Here is a 16,610-nt window from a genome sequence, read left to right as displayed (position 1 = left end):
AATACAAACGTGCGCGTGCTGCAGGGGCTCCCACAGCCTCGGGGGGAGGGGTGCAGGAAGAGAGCGGGACGCAGAAGCCCCATTAGCTTCGTGGCAAATCTCTCTGTGCTTGTGTCGAATGAGCCCAACATTCAGCATCTAATCTACCCAAAATATAGAACCTGGGATCAGGTGGAGTCGTTCATTTTTAAAAAATATTTATTTACTTTTGAGAGATAGAAAGAGAGAGAGAGAGAGAGGGAAAGAGAAAGAGAGGGAGGGAGAAAAGGAGGGAGGGAGGGGCAGGGAGAGGGGAAAGAGATAGAGAGAATCCCAAGCAGGCTCTGATGCATGGCTTGATCCCACGACCTTGGGATCATGACCTGAGCCAAAATCAAGAGTCAGGAGCTTGGGGCGCCTGGGTGGCTCTGTTGGTTAAGCATCTGATTTCGGCTCAGGTCAAGATCTCATGATTTGTGGGTTTGAGCCCCACGTCAGGCTCTGTGCTGACAGCCAGTTCAGAGCTCTAACCACCCCCCACCCACCCACCGCTCAGGCTGTCTCTCTCTCTCTCTCTCTCTCAGAAATAAATAAAACATTAAAAAAATAAGAAGAGTCAGGAGCTTAATGGACTGAGCCACGCAGGTGCCCCAAACTTGCCCATTTGCAGCCTTATTTAGGGCATGGTTGGTAGAAAAGACCTTTCAAAAGATGTTTTTTCCTCATCGTAAAATATGCATATTATAAACACATTCACAGAAACAAAAAAGTACGCAGAAGAAAAAAAAAGAAGTCACCTGTAATCCCATTACCCAGAATTAGCCCCTAGTCACATTTTGAAGTACGCACATGCACACACGTAATTTTTACAAACAAAACTGGATTGCAGTACTCTCTGTGGGCTGGTATTCTGCTTTAGCTGTTCATCATTACTTTTGAGCATTTATGATTCTGAGCAATTTGATTTTTTTAAATGTTTATTTTTGAGAGATAGAGAGAGAGAGAAAGCAGGGGAGGGGCAGAAAGAGACGTCACAGAATCAGAGGCAGGCTCCACGCTCTGTTCTGTCAGCACAGAGCCGGACATGGGGCTTGAACTCACAAACCACAAGATCATGACCTGAGCCGAAGTCAGATACTTAACCGACTGAGCCATCCAGGCGCCCCCTGAGCAATATGGTTTTTGAATGAACACACACTATTCTTTCCTATGTATATGCTGTAGCTTAACCACAGCATTCATGAAAAGCCTTTTTCCTGTAAAAAAAAACAACACTACATGTCAAGAATGTAAATATTTTGGGGCACCTGGCTAGCTCAGTTGGTGGAACATGTGACCCTCGATCTCAAGGTGGGGAGTTTGATCCCCCATTGGATATAGGGATTACTTAAGTAAATAAATACTGTTTAAAAAAGAATGTCAACATTTCTGTGCATTTTTTTTTAATTTTTAAAAATTTATTTTATATTTTATTTTTTTATTTATTTTACTTATTTTTATTTATTTTTAAGCTGAAGTTGGACACTTAACCGACTGAGCCACCCAGGCACCCCTAATTTATTTTGGAGAGAGAGAGAGAGACAGTGTGAGCAGGAGAGGGACAGAAAGAGAGGGAGACACAGAATCTGAAGACAGGCTCCAGGCTCTGAGCTAGTTATCAGCACAGAGCCCAACGCAGGGCTTGAACCCACAAACCGCAAGATCATGACCTGAGCCAAAGCTGGACGTTTAACTGAGCCACTCAGGCGCCCCTGTGCATGTTTGGTTATTTCTGCAGAATGCAATCCTGCAAGTGGAATACCTGAGTCAATGGGGGTAAATTCTTTTTTTTTAATTAATAAAAAAAATTATTCATTTTTGAGAGAGGTCAAGCAGGAGAGGGGCAGAGAGAGAAGGGAACAGAGGATCCAAAGCAGGCTCTAGGCTCTACGCTGACAGCAGTAAGCCTGATGCGGGGCTTGAAATCACAAACTGTGAGATCATGACCTTGAGCCGAAGCTGGAGGCTCAACCAACTGAGCCACCCATGGGCCCCAAAGGGTATAAATTCTTTCAAGGTTCTTCAAGCATATTACAAGAACATTTCAGTGGGGCTTACACTCCCACCAGCACTGAGAGAGGCCATGAACACAGGATCATCACTCGTGGGCTGGACTTTGTGACCTGCTTCCTGAGAACCAGATGCAGAGGGGTAAATATAGTTACTGGATGATGAAGAAACATGGCGGACACTACTTGTGTTGGAATTCTCCAGAGAGACAGAACTAACCAGAGATGATCTCTCTCTCTCTCTCTCTCTCTCTCTCCTTCTCTCTCTCTCTCTCTAATATGTGGTTCCTTCTAAGGAACTGGCCAAGTGATAATGGAGGCTGAGAAGTCCCATGACAGGCCATCCACATGCTACAGACACAAGATAGCTGGTAGGGCAGTTCCAAGTTCAAGTTCTGAGAGTCAGAGAGCTGACAGTATAGATTTCGACTCTGAGTCCAAAGGCCCAAGAATCAGGAGGGCAAGGGCAGAAGACGGACGTCCCCGCTCAAGCAGTTGGGCAGAAAGCGGACTCTGTTTTATTCGGGCTCCCCACGGGCTGGGGGATGCCCACCCACAGTGAGGAGGGCCACCTGCCTTGCTCTGCTCAGCAATTCAAGTGCTAATCTCTTCCCAAAACACCTCACAGGCACCCTCAGAAATAATGGATATCCTGTGGCCCCGTCGGGTTGACACATAAAGCAAACCATCACACCACCCTGATGAAGAGACCGAGGTGAGCCCCACCAGCAACAGGTCGCAGTGACATCATGTGCCCCTGATACAACATGATCGGGTGGGTTGGGGGGGTATCTCACCTCTGTAGTCTTTTTCCAAAACCCCAGTTCAAACAGGAGGTGAAACCTCAGAGAAACCCAGATTGACAAAGGTTCCATAAAAGGCCTGACCTCTTCTAAACTGTCAAGGTCATAAAAACCAAGGGAAGACTGAGAAGCTGTCAGAGGTGCCTAAGGAGACCTGATGACTGGAAGCAATGTGATGCCACAGGTGGACTCTGGACAGAGAAAGGGCACCAAAGAGTGGATGAGGCTGGCTGGCTCAGTGGCTGGAGTGTGCCAGTCTTGATCTTGCGGTTGTGAGTTTGATCCCCAAGCTCAGTGTAGAGATTGCTTAAAAGTAATAAAATATTGGGGTGCCTGAGTGGCTCACTCAGTTAAACCTCTGACTGTGGCACAGGTCACGATCTCACGGTTTGTGAGTTCAAGCCCTGTGTCGGGCTCTGTGCTGAGCGTGGAGCCTACTTGGGATTCTCTCTCCCTCCCTGTGCCCTTTTCCCCACTTGCACGTGCATGCTTTCTCTCAAAATGAAAATAAAAACAAAGTATTCCTAAATAAAAATGTATTATATAAGAAAACAGGGGTGCCTGGGGGGCTCAGTTGATAGAGCATGTGACACAGGGTCTCAGAGTTGTGAGTTCAAGCCTCGTGTGGGCAGTAGAGATTACTTAAAAATAAAATATTTTTTTAAAATTTTTAAATGTTTGTTTATTGAGAGAGAGACAGACAGAGCCTGAGTAAGGAAGAAGTAGAGAGAGAGGGAGATACAGCATCTGAAGCAGGCTCCAGGCTCTGAGCTCTCAGCACAGAGCCTGACACGGGGCTTGAACTCACAAACCATGAGATCATGACCTGGGCTGAAGTCAGACGTTTAACCGACTGAGCCACCCAGGCACCCCCCAAAATAAAATCTTTAAAAAAAATGTTTTTAAAGTTTATTTTAGGGGGTGCCTGGGTGGCTCAGTCGGTTAAGCGTCCGACTTTCGCTTAGGTCATGATCTTGCTGTTCGTGGGTTCTAGCCCCGCGTCGGGCTCTGTGCTGACTGCCAGCTCGGAGCCTGGAGCCTGTTTCAGAGTCTGTCACTCCCTCTCTCTCTGACCCTCCCCTGCTCACGCTGTCTCTCTCTCTCTCTCTCCTAGAAATAAATAAAAATATTAAAAAAATAAATAAAGTTTATTTTACTTATTTTGAGAGAGACAAAGAGCAAGCAAGTGCATGGAAGGGGCAGAGAGAGAGAGAGAGAGAGAGAGAATCCCAAGCAGGCTCTGCACTGTCAGCATGGAGCCTGATACAGGGCTCAAATTCATGAACCATGAGATCATGACCTGAGCAAAAACCAAGAGTCGGAAGCTCACCCGGCTGAGCCACCCAGGCGCCCCTTAAAAGTAGTCTTTAAAAAAAATTTTTTTTACATTTATTTATTTTTGAGAGACAGAGTGAGACAGAGTGTGAACAGAGGAGAGATAGCGAGAGAAGGAGACACAGAATCGGAAGCAGGCTCCAGGCTCTGAGCGAATGTTCAGCACAGAGCCCAATGCAGGGCTTGAACCCATGAACTGTGATACCATGACCTGAGCTGAAGTCGGATGCTTAACGGACTGAGCCCCCCAGATGCCCCCCAAATAAACTCTTAACAACAGCAGCAGCACAGCTCTCCTTGATTTCCATAGGGTTTCTTCCCTTCCATAGGGAGGGGTAGGCGGGGGGTAATTTTGCTCTATGAGGACAGAGTGTCCGTTGAGGAAGAGAGAAAAGCTCTGGAGAGGGACGGTGACTAGCGCAGCACATCAATGTGGCTGCATTTCATGCCCCGGAACTGTGCACTTAAAAGTGAAACCAGTAAATTGTGTGATCTTTATCTATGTATCTTACCACAATAAAAAAATACTCTTGATTTTCTTTTCCCCAAGAAAACCTCACAGCTCACATCCAACCCAACTGCTGAGTCCTGTCCACTCCACAGATCCTTCTGGAACCATCACTTCCCACCTCCGCCATTCCCAGCCTAGTCCACACCACCGAAATCTCCCATCAGAACCACTTCCCCAAATGACTCCTTCTCTCAGAGCCTTCCGATGGCTTCCCAGAGCACTGAGGAGCAAAGCCCAGAGCTCTACACAATCTGGCCACCTGGCACCTTGTTAACCTTACCTCTGGCCACCTCTCTTTTCTTTCCCCTGCTGCAGCGTTACTGGACTTCTTGATGCTCCTTGAAAATACCACACCTGTTCCTACCTCAGGGCCTTTGCACAAGCTGTTCTCGCCCAGCACTCTGCCACCAGATCCCAGCCTGGCCTACTTCTCCATCTCATCCATGCTTTTGCATAAATGGCAACTGCCCAGGACCTCCCCGAGACCACCCGTCACAACCCCCGTTCTCGCTCCAAATCTGTTTGCTGACCCTCTTCTTCTTTTTATTGTATTTACCGAAATAAACATATCCATGTGGAATTTGTCTAGGGTCTGCCTCCCCAAATAGGACATGGGATCGTGTGGAGAGGACCTTCTCTGTCTTTTCAAAGCTTGTGGCCCCAGTGCCTACAAGGGGGCCTCTAGGCGGAAGGCTTCATCAACATTTGTCAAGAAGGAAGGTGGTCAGTTCTCAGGTAAAATATCTCTAGTTTGCTCTTCAAACAGATCCTGACACTTTCTTTTGAAACTTATTCCAAGTTTTTTTTTTTTTAATTTTACCCACCCTCAGATAACCTAAGATAGCGTCCCTATCTCAAGATCCTTAACTTAATCACATCTGTAAGGTTCCTTTTGCCGAATAAGAGCGTTCACAGGCACTGGGGGCAAGGACACGAGCATCTTTGGGGCTGTTGTTCAGTCTACTTTGGGTTGCCTTCAAAATTTTGCTTTACCTTTGGTTTTCTAGTTTAAATATGATGGGTCTGGGGTGTGAATGTGTGTGCGCGTGCACACATACGTGTGTGAGAGGGAGCTGCGTGTGTGTTTGGTATTTTGCCAACTGACCCCATAATTATTAAGTTTATTTACTTTTAAGTAATCTCTGCACCCAGCATGGGGCTTGAACTCGTGGCCCCTGGGTCATGAATCCTGTGACTGAGCCAGCCAGGCGCTCCCACCCAATAATGTTCTTTACAGAAAAAGAAAAACGAATAAATCTGTTTACTTTTTCTGGTCAATGATCCAACCCGGGGCCACAGTTTCTACATGACGTCCTGAATCTTTGGTCTCCCCAGTCTGAAATGGTTTTCCAGTCTTTGTCTTTCATGACGTGGACAGTTATTAAAAGTCTGGCCCAGGGGCGCCTGGGTGGCTCAGTCGGTTAAGCGTCCAACTTAGGTTCAGGTTATGATCTCATAGTGAATTCGAGCCCCACATCGGGCTCTGTGCTGACAGCCTGGAGCCTGGAGCCTGCTTCAGATTCTGCATCTCCCTCTCTGTCTCTGCCCCTCCCCTACTTGTGTTCTGTCTCTCTCGCAAAAATGAATAAACATTTAAAAAGGAAAAAAAAAAAAGTCCGGCCCAGTCATTTTGCAGAATGTCCCTGAATTTGGCTTTGCCTGGTGTTTTCCCAATAGATTCGGGCCCTGCATTTTCGGCAGGAACGCCACAGAAATGGTGACGCCCCTTCCCGGAGTGCCCATGCCTGGAGGCTCGGGACGTCGGTCTGTCCCATTAACACTGATGTCCACTCTGCTTGCTTGATCATAAAGGGGTGTTTCTCAGGTTTCTCCACTATTATTAAGGTTCTTATTTTCCCTTTCTAATCAGTAAGTATCTTGCGATCAGATACTTTGAGGTTATGTAAGTTTCTCACCATGTTTTTACCCACGAGGTACATTTTACACATTGGACCTACACAGATGGGTAGAGAGGGCCTATGGGTTTACTTCTGAATTTAGAGCAAAAACGTTCTCCAACAAAGGAACAGAGGTGCCTTCATTAAATGTTCAGATCTGGAAAGTTCACACCAATAGAATTACTTCCACCATGCAGGAAGCAGCTCTGAAACGATCTGCCGAGCCCATGACCTCTATGCAGAGGGGTACAGTTACACAGACAGGGTACAGAACCGAAGCCGAGCATCAGAGCGTGGCCCAGTTCTGTGATTTCGACAGTGGTCCGACTAGGGGACAACGCATAGAACTGCAGACCACCTCACCATGGACTCCAGAGCGGACACGAGGAACGTCACCACCATCCTGCTCTCTGAGGACTCGGCGTTCTCCACGGGCAGGGCAGGCACTGCCACCTGGGCCATGATACCTGTCCAAGAGAAGTAAGAAGGCAGTGAGTGGTAGAATCCAGTGTCCCCTAAGTCTGCATTCAGAGCTGCGAGGGCTCTGGCAGATGACCTAGTTCCAAGCTTCCTTTATGGGTGAAGAAACTGGGGCGCCTGGGTGGCTCAGTCGGTGAAGCATCCGACTCTTGATTCAGCTCAGCTCATGGTCTCACGGTTCGTGGGTTCAAGCTCCACATCAGGCTCTGCACTGATGGCAAGGTGCCTGCTTAGGATTCTCTCTCCCTCTCTCCCTGTCCCTCTCCAGCTCACCATACAACAGAGTCCCATCTTGTAATGGAAGTAGGTACATCCAAAGGCAAGTTCACCCGTGGTCAAAATTATCTTAGGAAGCAACAAATATCTGTCCCAGAGAGAACATTTTTCTCATGTGATTTCTTAAATTATTTAGGGAATTGACTTCTAGCTCTTTATCACCCGATGCAACTCTGCCAACACTGCACGTTTTTTCAAGTGGTCCTGAAACGTGCCAACCACTCGGAGTGACTTTGAGCTGTTTATCGGAAGGCCATCCCTTTTGGGTAAGGGGAGGGTTCCCTTTTCTTTAAGAACCTGGCCATCAATACCTATGCCTTTAGAGTTCATGTCTTTCAGCCATAATTTTAATACTTTGCCGTCTCTCTAAAATCTTGTCACCTACTTGGCTGGTCACCAAGCAGCTACTGGAACACAAAATGCCACTGTTTGATGACCCATATGTTGACTGCAGGAATGCCGTGTTCACTGTGAATCACATCTCTAATCATCGCCCTTCGTGAAGTCCCGCCAGCCAGTTTTCCCTGCAGTGTTGACATAGACAGTTGTTTCTCCCATCATCCAGTGAACTACTCTGGGGGCACGATGTGTGAAAAACACACCTTTTTAAAAAGATTTTATTTTTAAGCAATCTCCACACCAAACACGTGGCTCCAACTCACAACCGGTATCAAGTCATGCACGTCCCACTGACTAAGCCAACCAGGTGACCCCCCAAAAAAAACCCAAATTAAAAAAATATTTATTTTTGAGAGAGAGCGGGGGAGAGAGAGAGTCAAGCAGGCTCCACACTGTCAGCACAGAACCTCACATGGGGCTTGAACCCACAAACCGCGAGATCATGACCTGAGCCGAAACCAAGAGGTGGATGCTTAACCGACTGAGCCACCCCAGGTGCCCCCCAAAACACTGGAATCCCATGTGGTGTTTTGAGATTCTCCTGTGGAGAGGCCCCTGAGAACTGAGACTCTTTAAGGGACTGGAATATTCCAGGCTCCTGTGTCCTGTGTGCTCCTAAGTCAGATCCCCTTTCACTGGAATGACAGACAGTGCCTAAAATGTTTCAACAGTGATTTTCCTCTTTTCATTTTTGCAGCTCAGCCAATGGTTAAACTCTCCTAAGGTACGCGCAGGTATATGGTACGACACCACCCTGGCTACTATTTTGCATGTCATCCACGTGCAAGGGCCAGGCTAACCTTCTCCGTACTGTTTCACCGTCAGCCTAGGCACCGCTGACGCAAGCATCATCATTATTTATTTTTCTGCACTATGTTTTGCACAGAGAAAGTTCGAACAAAGCCTTCCTGTAAAACACAAGAGTCGCTTGACTGACATCTGTTAATGCTGGTGGTACAGGTATCATTTCTGTTCATTGTACCACGGTAATCCCTAAGAGGACAGAGATGTCAAAACTCTGGTTTTTAAGAGAGAATAAATGATAGGCAAAATTCAGGTAGGTGGAACTAAAAAAGTTATTATCACTTGGTATCAACTGTGCTACAAGCGATGACAAAAAAGCGAGTGTTGCATAATCATTGTTTTGTTGCGTCCTTCACTTAGCAAGGAATGGAGGCAGGAGTCTTCTCTTTTCTATTTGATGACTTAGAACACCCCATCCATTCATGGAACATCAAAAATAATGAAACATGGGGGAGCCTGCCTGGTGGAGTCGCTAGAGCATATGACTCTTGACTTTGGGGTCGTGAGTTTGAATCCTGTGCTCTGTGTAGCGATTACTTAAGATGATATAATGAAACATGATGAGAAGCTGATCTGGGGTCTCCTACCCTGAGTACATTTTCTGAGGAAAATAAAATCACTGTATTCTTTTTGTTCCCTCCTTTTTAAAAAAGTTTATTATTTTGAGAGAGAGAGAGAGGAGAGAGACAGAGAATCCCAAGCAGGCTCCATGTTGTCAGTGCAGAGCCCAATGCGGGGCTTGAACTCATGAGCCCGGAGACCATGACCTGAGCCGAAATCCAGAGCTGGACGCTCAACTGACTGAGCCACCCAGGTGTCCCCGTGTTTCATGCTAACAAAGCTAAAATTCCTTAACAGTCAGAGTCTATACCACAGAGTAAAACCCCTCACAGCTTACAGGGTGATTAACTGTTTTCTATTCAAATCTAAAGCATAGGCAATGTTCATTTGGATCAGAGGTTTTACACAGTGCTTAACTTTTTGCTCTTTTATTTACTGGGTTTTAAAAAGTTTATTTATTTGAGCGATCTCTATACCCAATGTGGGGCTTGAACTCCTGACCTTGAGATCGAGTCGCAAGCTCTTCTGACTGAGCCAGCCAAGGGATCCAATTTCTTGATCTTTTAGGACTGGAGATGTAAACTAAACTTGTAACTCCATTCTCACATATTTTCCCAGCAATCCTTGAGGACTGTCGGTCTCTCCCATTCAATGCAATATTTTGCTAATGAAAAGCAAACATCTAGAACAGAAGTCAACAATCTGCAGCCTGTGGGTCAAATCCAGACTGCCACCTATTGTTGTAAATAAAGTTTTCCACTGCAGCTGTAGCTGCTTTCCCGCAAACACAGGGTTGTATGCATGTGACAGAGACTGAAAATACTTCTTATCCAGCCTTTACAGAAAAAGTTGGCCATTCCTGATCTAGCATTCACTTCCATCACCCATACTGCTCATCATTTAGAATGTCATCCGTTCCATTTAGCAAACCTCTCACATCTTGAAATAGAGGCCCGGTTTATTTTTCAGACTGTTTGTGGGTCTTCATTTCCAAAGGTGAAGGTTTTGGGTCTCTGAGGGCTTTATTTTATTATTATTATTATTATTATTATTTTTAATGTTTTATTTATTTCCAGGAGAGAGAGACAGCGTGAGCAGGGGAGGGTCAGAGAGAGAGGGAGTCACAGACTGAAACAGGCTCCAGGCTCTGAGCTGGCAGTCAGCACAGAGCCCGACGCGGGGCTCGAACCCACGAACCGCGAGATCATGACCTAAGCGAAAGTCGGATGCTTAACCGACTAAGCCACCCAGGCGCCCCGGCTTTATTTTATTATTAAAAAAAATTTTTTTAATGTTTGTTTTTGAGAGCAAGAGACAGCGTGAGCAGGGAAGGGGCAGAGAGGGAGACACAGAATCTGAAGCAGCTCCAGGCTCTGAGCTGTCAGTACAGAGCTAGACGCGGGGCTCGAATCCTCGAACTGCACGATTGTGACCTGAGCCGAAGCTGGACACTCAACCCACTGACCACCTGGGCATGCCTCGGAGACCCTGATTTTAATTAAGTTCCTGAGTTGCCACCTTCTCCAAAGTTTGGGCCATGGTAAATGGAAACTATAAGCTCAAGTGGACCTATTCGCCATTCAACGCAAATGTATGGAGGGGCATTAAAGCTACCAACTTCCAGTCGTGAAAAAGGTAGTCCTGGGGACGTGATACAGCTCGGCAGCTAGGATTAACAATACTGTGCTGCATGTTTCAAAGCTGCTAAGAGGAGGAATCCTAGTTCTCATTACAAGAAAACAAAAGTTTGTGGGGCACCTGGTGGCTCAGTTGGTTAACCATCTCTTGACCTCACCTCAGGCCATGATCTCATGGCTCATGAGATTGAGGCCCGTGTCTGGCTCTGTGCTGATAGAGAGCAGGCTCTCTGCATCCCCTGCTCATGTGCTCTCTTCCTCTCTCTCAAAACTAAAATAAACATTAAATAAAAATAAATAAATAAGGGCTCTTGGGTGGCTTAGTTGGATGAGTGTCCAACTTTGTCTCAGATCATGAACTTGCAGTTCATGAGTTTGAGCCTCTCCGTGCTGATAGCTCAGAGCCTGGAGCCTCTGCTTCAGATTCTGTGCCTCCCTCTCTGCCTCTCCCCTGCTCACACTGTCTGTCAGCCTCAAAAATAAAGATTAGGAGCACCTGGGTAGCTCAGACGGTTAAGCGTCCAACTTTGGCTCAGGCCATGATCTCATGGTTTGTGGGTTCGAGCCCTGCGTTGGGCTCTGTGCCGACAGCTAGCTCAGAGCCTGGAGCCAGTTTCAAATTCTGTGTCTCCCTCTCTCTGACCCTCCCCTGCTCACGCTCTCTCCCTCTCTCAGAAATAAATAAAACATATTAAAAATTTTAAAACTAAAGATTAAAAAACATTAAAATAAATAAATAACAGATTTTAAGACAACAAGTTATTCTATTCTGCAATCAGCAAGGAGTATGGAAGAGAACCAGAAATAATAAGTGTTTTCGAGGTCACAGAATAAGATTAGTCAAATTTAAACACTAACAACTAGTCAAGAACTTTAGCTTAGCCAAAATAAACTAATAAAAATTTTAAAATATGTTTTGAGCATCTGGTATGTGAAAGCAAACACTGCTCACAGGAAGGGCACCAGCAAACAAAGGTGGATAATCTCCATCTCCATTGCTCTCCAGTGAGATAGACCTGCATAGACACGGCGGAGCAACAGGTAATAAAAGCGAAATGAAAGCCGGACCACCCCTGAAACGGCCCAGAGCAGTGGAAACAGTAACGGAGAGGGATAAGCCGATGGACGCATGCGCGCAGGATTTCCCAAATTGGGCAGCTTGAGAATGAGGAACAGAAGGTCCCAGCATTCCAGGTAAAGGTCCAGGTGAAGACCCCGAGCTCAGACAGCCCGCTTCAGGAGCTAACCAGCAGGCAGGCAGGGAAAACTGAGACCCAGTCCACACCAGCACTGCGGGTTAACACCTGCTGCAGCCTGGCACCAAGCCCTGTGGGTAACTGAAGACCCCCGTGGGCCAGTCACACAAACCACCGAAACTGGTGGCCACCAAAACACGAAAACTGTTCCCCTTGAAAGCCAAAGACGGGCCCAGCAATTCCACTCCTCGGTATATACCCAATGGAGTAAAAAACAGGTCCGCACAAAAACGTGTACGCAAAGGTCCATCTAACAGGACTACTTATTACAGCCCCAAAGTGGAAATAACCCAAATATTCATCGATTGATGGGGGCAGGGAGGGGGAAACATGGCACATCTACATACTATACGATGGATACTATACTCGGCCATAAAAAAAAAAAAAAAAAAAGGAAAGACACCAGGCACAAACTACGGGAAACGTCCAGAACAGGGAGAACCACCGAGGTAGACAGGACGCTGGCGGTTGCAGGGGACTGGGATGGGAAAGGGAGCTTCTTTTTGGGTGACGGAAAAGTCCCTGACATGTGACAGTGGTGACTGCAAAGCTCTCTGAGTGGACCGAAGACCATGGACCATACACTATAAAGGGAGCATTTTACGACCTATCTCAATAAAGCTATTAGTAAAACAGCAAAGCTTTCGTCTGACGGATGGAGAAGGCCCTTCTGCCCTTGAACTCTAAGCCATCACCAAGACGGATCGCAGCGCCGGGCCGGAGACTCCTCCGCTAACAGACAGGTCGACCCAATCCGCTCTCCGCCACAATCCACGCGAGATCCCACGCCGGGCGCCCTTCGCCACGCGCGACGTGGGGGGCGGAGTCCCCACGCCCCCAGCAGTTACCAGGCAACAGCCGCGGCCCCGCCCCTCACCTACCCAATCAAGCACGTCCGCACGCGGCGGGAGAGCCCCACGTACTCCAGGCCGAGCGTGACCTCACGCGCACCGTGCCCAGAGAGCCCAGAGCCTGCAGGCGCCCGCCCCCGCCGCCCCCGCCCAGCCAATCAGAGAGGACGGGGCTGCGCGTCCGTGCGCGCGACCGTTGTCCCCGCGGTGGGACCTCCCCGCCCCACCCCCACTACCGGGCCCGGCCCGCGGGGAAGGGGGTTCCGGAGCCGCCTGGACGGTGACGGGGGCGCCTCCCGCCGTGCGCCTGGACGGACGGCCTGCCTCCCCCGCCCCAGTCTTCCCCCTCGCGAGCCCCGCGAGCGGAGAAAGTTCTAGGAGAAGCAGCCACTTCTAATGGCGGCCGCGGCGGGGGCGGGGTACGCACCTGAGGTCCCCGGCGGCGGGCAGCGCCGGGCCGGCAGAGGGGGCTGAGGGCTGGACCGCCGGGGAGCGGCTGGACGCGAGGGCGGCGGCCCGGGCGGCGACGGGGAGGGGGCGCGGCGCGGGGGCGGCGGCCGGGGCCCGGTCACCGCTGTCCCTCCTTTTTCTCTTTCTTTCTTCACCCCCCCCTTTTTTTTTTTTGGCTTCCTGGAAGGCAGCCTCCACTCGTGTGTTCGCAGCGCCCCCAGTGGGAGTTGCCGTTTCCGGTGCTGTCGGATCCAGGGGAGCCGCACGCTCGATTTGTTTTGCAGGCTTTGCAGGGCTCGGCTGCGGTCCGCGGTCCGCTGAAGGCCAGGCGTGCGCCTCTGTCCCCAGCCTTTGATGGGTGGCTGGCACTTGTCCCGTCTCACCCCTGCACGCCGCCCCCAGACGTGGACCTTCTTTCATGCAGTTGTTTAATATGGTGTTTTGCGCGCCTGTAACTTGAGGCTTTAAAGCGGTGAGGTTGCAACCTGGGACCGCGTCTTAAAGCCATCGAGTTATTTGGTAGAAATTGGAATGGCGCGTCCCGACCTTTTGGTAGGGTCAGTGCCATCGCCGATCAATCTTGAGGCGTTCATCCGATGGTGGTGGCGCTCCAGCAAACAGTCCGGTGTTACAGTAGTGTTATTTCTTCACAGTTACGTTTACGTATATGAGTATGCCAGAAGGAGAATAGAATAGGAACCATTTACCCATTGCTCAGATTTAACCTCTCAGGCCATATTTATTTCATAGTTTTAAGAAGTATCATCTAGGAGCGCCTGGGTGGCTCAATCGGTTAAGCTTCTGACTTCAGCTCAGGTCATGATCTCACGGTTCGTTGGTTCGAGGCCCGCTCGGGCTCTGTGCTGACAGCTAGCTCAGAGCCTGGAGCCTGTTTCAGGTTCTGTGTGTGTCTCTCTCTCAGAAATAAACATTAAAAAAAATTTTTTTTTAAAGTATCATCTAGACACAATCAAAGGCATTGTTCTCAGTCCCTTCTGTTTCTTCCCCACAGGTAATTATGGTCTTGAAGTTTGTATGGTCTGATACACGTTTTCTTGCTTGCTTTCTTTATCTCTCTGTCTTTCTTTCCTTCTAAGAAGGCTCCACTCTCAGTACAGAGCTCAACACAGGGCCTAACTCACAACCCTGAGATCAAGACCCGAGCTGAGATCAAGAGTCCAGTAACCAACAGTCACCCAGGCGCCCACTAATTTTCTTTTGCAAAAAGACAGGTATATCAAATTTGCTGAGACTTTTTTCAATGTGTCTGTTAAAGATCTGCTTCCTAGCAGGTGCTCTTAAAAAAAAACCAAAACTGTCCTTTCAGGGTGGCTGGGTGGCTCAGTGGGTTAACTTCTGACTTTTTTTTTTAAATGTTTATTATTTTTGAGAGAGAGAGATCACGAGTGAGAGAAGGGCAGAGAGAAAGAGGGAGACACACAATCAGAAGGAGGCTCCAGGCTCAGAGCTGTCAGAGCCGCAGGGCTCGAACCCACAGAGCTGTGAGATCATGACCTGAGCTGAAGTTGGACGCTTAACCGACTGAGCCCCCCAGGCGCCCCTAGTTGGGCTTTGGGCTGTCAGTGTAGATCCTGTTTAGGATTCTGTCTCTCCCTCTCCTCACCTAACAACGCTTTCTGTCTCTCAAATAAACATTTAAAAAATCTATTCTTTCAAAGTAAAGTTAACAGTTCAACAAGTAATTGAAAAAATAGGACAAACCAAGAAACAGACTCTTAACTATAGGTAACAAACTGTTGGTTACCAGAGGGAAGGGGGCTGGGGGAGTGGATGAAATAGGTGATGGGGATAAACGGTACCTGTATCATGATGAGCACTGAGTAATGTATAGAAGTGTTGAATACTATATTATATACCTGAAACAAATATAACACTGTATATTGATACTGGAATGAAAAAATTAAAAAACAATTTAAAAAGTACCAGTGTTAGGGGCACCTGGGTGGCTTAAACCATTGAGCATACAACTTTGGCTAGGGTCATGATCTTGCAGTTTGTGGGTTCAAGCCCTGCAGTAGGCTCTGCACTGACAGCTTGGACCCTGGAGCCTGTTTCAGATTCTGTGTCTCTCTCTCTCTGTCCCTCCCCTGCTTGCATTCTCTCTCTCTCTCTCTTTCAAAAATAAACATTAAAACAATTTTTAAATGTTTTATTTCTCTCTTTCAAAAATAAACATTAAATTTTTTTTAAATGTTTTAATTTCTGAGAGAGAGAGAGAGAGAGCAGGGGAGGGTCAGAGAGGGAGACACAGAATCCGAAACAGGCTCCAGGCTCTGAGCTGTCAGCACAGAGTCCAACACGGGGCTTGAACCCACGAACTGTGAGATCATGACCTGAGCTGAAGTCGGACACTCAACCGACTGAACCACCCAGGCACCCCTAAAATTTTTTTAAAGGTGCCTGCTTTTTTGGCATTATTTTTATTTTTTTAATTTTTATTGTTTTTTAATGTTTATTTTTGAGAGAAAGAGAGCCAGCAGAGGAGGGGCAGAGAGAGAAGAGGCAGGGAATCCAAAACAGGCTCTGACCTGTCAGTGCAAAGCCTGACATGGGGCTCGAACTCACCAACTTTGAGATCATGACCTGAACCGAAGTTAGACGCTCAGCCGACTGAGCCACAGGTCCCCTTGATGTTATTTTTAAAAAAGATGTTTGAAAATATTCCCATTATGTTACAGTTGATTCTCGTCATTCCCAAGAGCTGTGTTCTGTATGAAGTTTAGCAAACAGGGAGCAAGACTGAACCACTACTTGTAGGGCTAATACAAGGTTAGGTTACTGCCCGCCTCTGGTCATGACAGTTTTGTGAACCTATCCATATGTAACCCTGTTCTATGTGTGTGTCTGTTCAAAGACACCTTATGTAACATGTATAGTCAATTCATTAGTTGAACTGATGGCCAGCAGCACTATCCACAGCTCATGCCTGGGGAAACCTTACCTAACACAAGTATTTTCTACATGAGGCACATCACAGCCTTCTTGTGCTTGGGGGCATAAGACAACACTTGAGCACTATGTTTGAGAGCCATTTTAAGCAGCAAAATCACCAACAAGAAGCACAAAATGTGAAAAACGTAGGGAAGAGTATGTGGGTGGCTCATTAGAAAGATCAGGGAAGGTTACCTGTGTGGCTCAGTCGGTTAAGCATCCGACTTTGGCTCAGTTCATGATCTCTCATGGTTCATGGGTTTGAGCCCCATGTCGGGCTCTGTGTGGACAGCTCAGAGCCTGGAGCCTGCTTCCAATTCTGTGTCTCCCTCTCTCTGCTCCTTTCCCACTCATGCTTTGTCTCTCAAAT

The 16,610-nt window shown here is 47.7% G+C and overlaps 1 protein-coding gene across 3 annotated transcripts in view; it reads right to left on the bottom strand.

Moving 5' to 3' along the window:
* The window catches only part of LOC120247355 (general transcription factor II-I repeat domain-containing protein 2B), a 58,245-nt gene extending 44,916 nt beyond the window's left edge, over window positions 1-13,329 (bottom strand). For all 3 annotated transcript variants that reach the window (XM_039255216.1, XM_039255217.1, XM_039255218.1), the window contains exons 1-2: window positions 13,266-13,329; window positions 6,938-7,041 (exon numbers count right to left, since the gene is read on the bottom strand). In XM_039255216.1, coding sequence (XP_039111147.1) covers window positions 6,938-7,036 — 99 coding nt within the window. In that variant the 5' untranslated portion in view covers window positions 7,037-7,041; window positions 13,266-13,329. The remainder of the gene's footprint in view (window positions 1-6,937; window positions 7,042-13,265) is intronic.
* Between the last annotated feature and the right edge of the window lie 3,281 nt (window positions 13,330-16,610).

Source organism: Hyaena hyaena, unplaced genomic scaffold, assembly GCF_003009895.1.
Source record: "Hyaena hyaena isolate Hyena2069 unplaced genomic scaffold, ASM300989v1 scaffold_514, whole genome shotgun sequence".
Lineage (NCBI taxonomy): Eukaryota > Metazoa > Chordata > Mammalia > Carnivora > Hyaenidae > Hyaena > Hyaena hyaena.
This window is presented reverse-complemented; position numbering and strand designations above follow the sequence as displayed.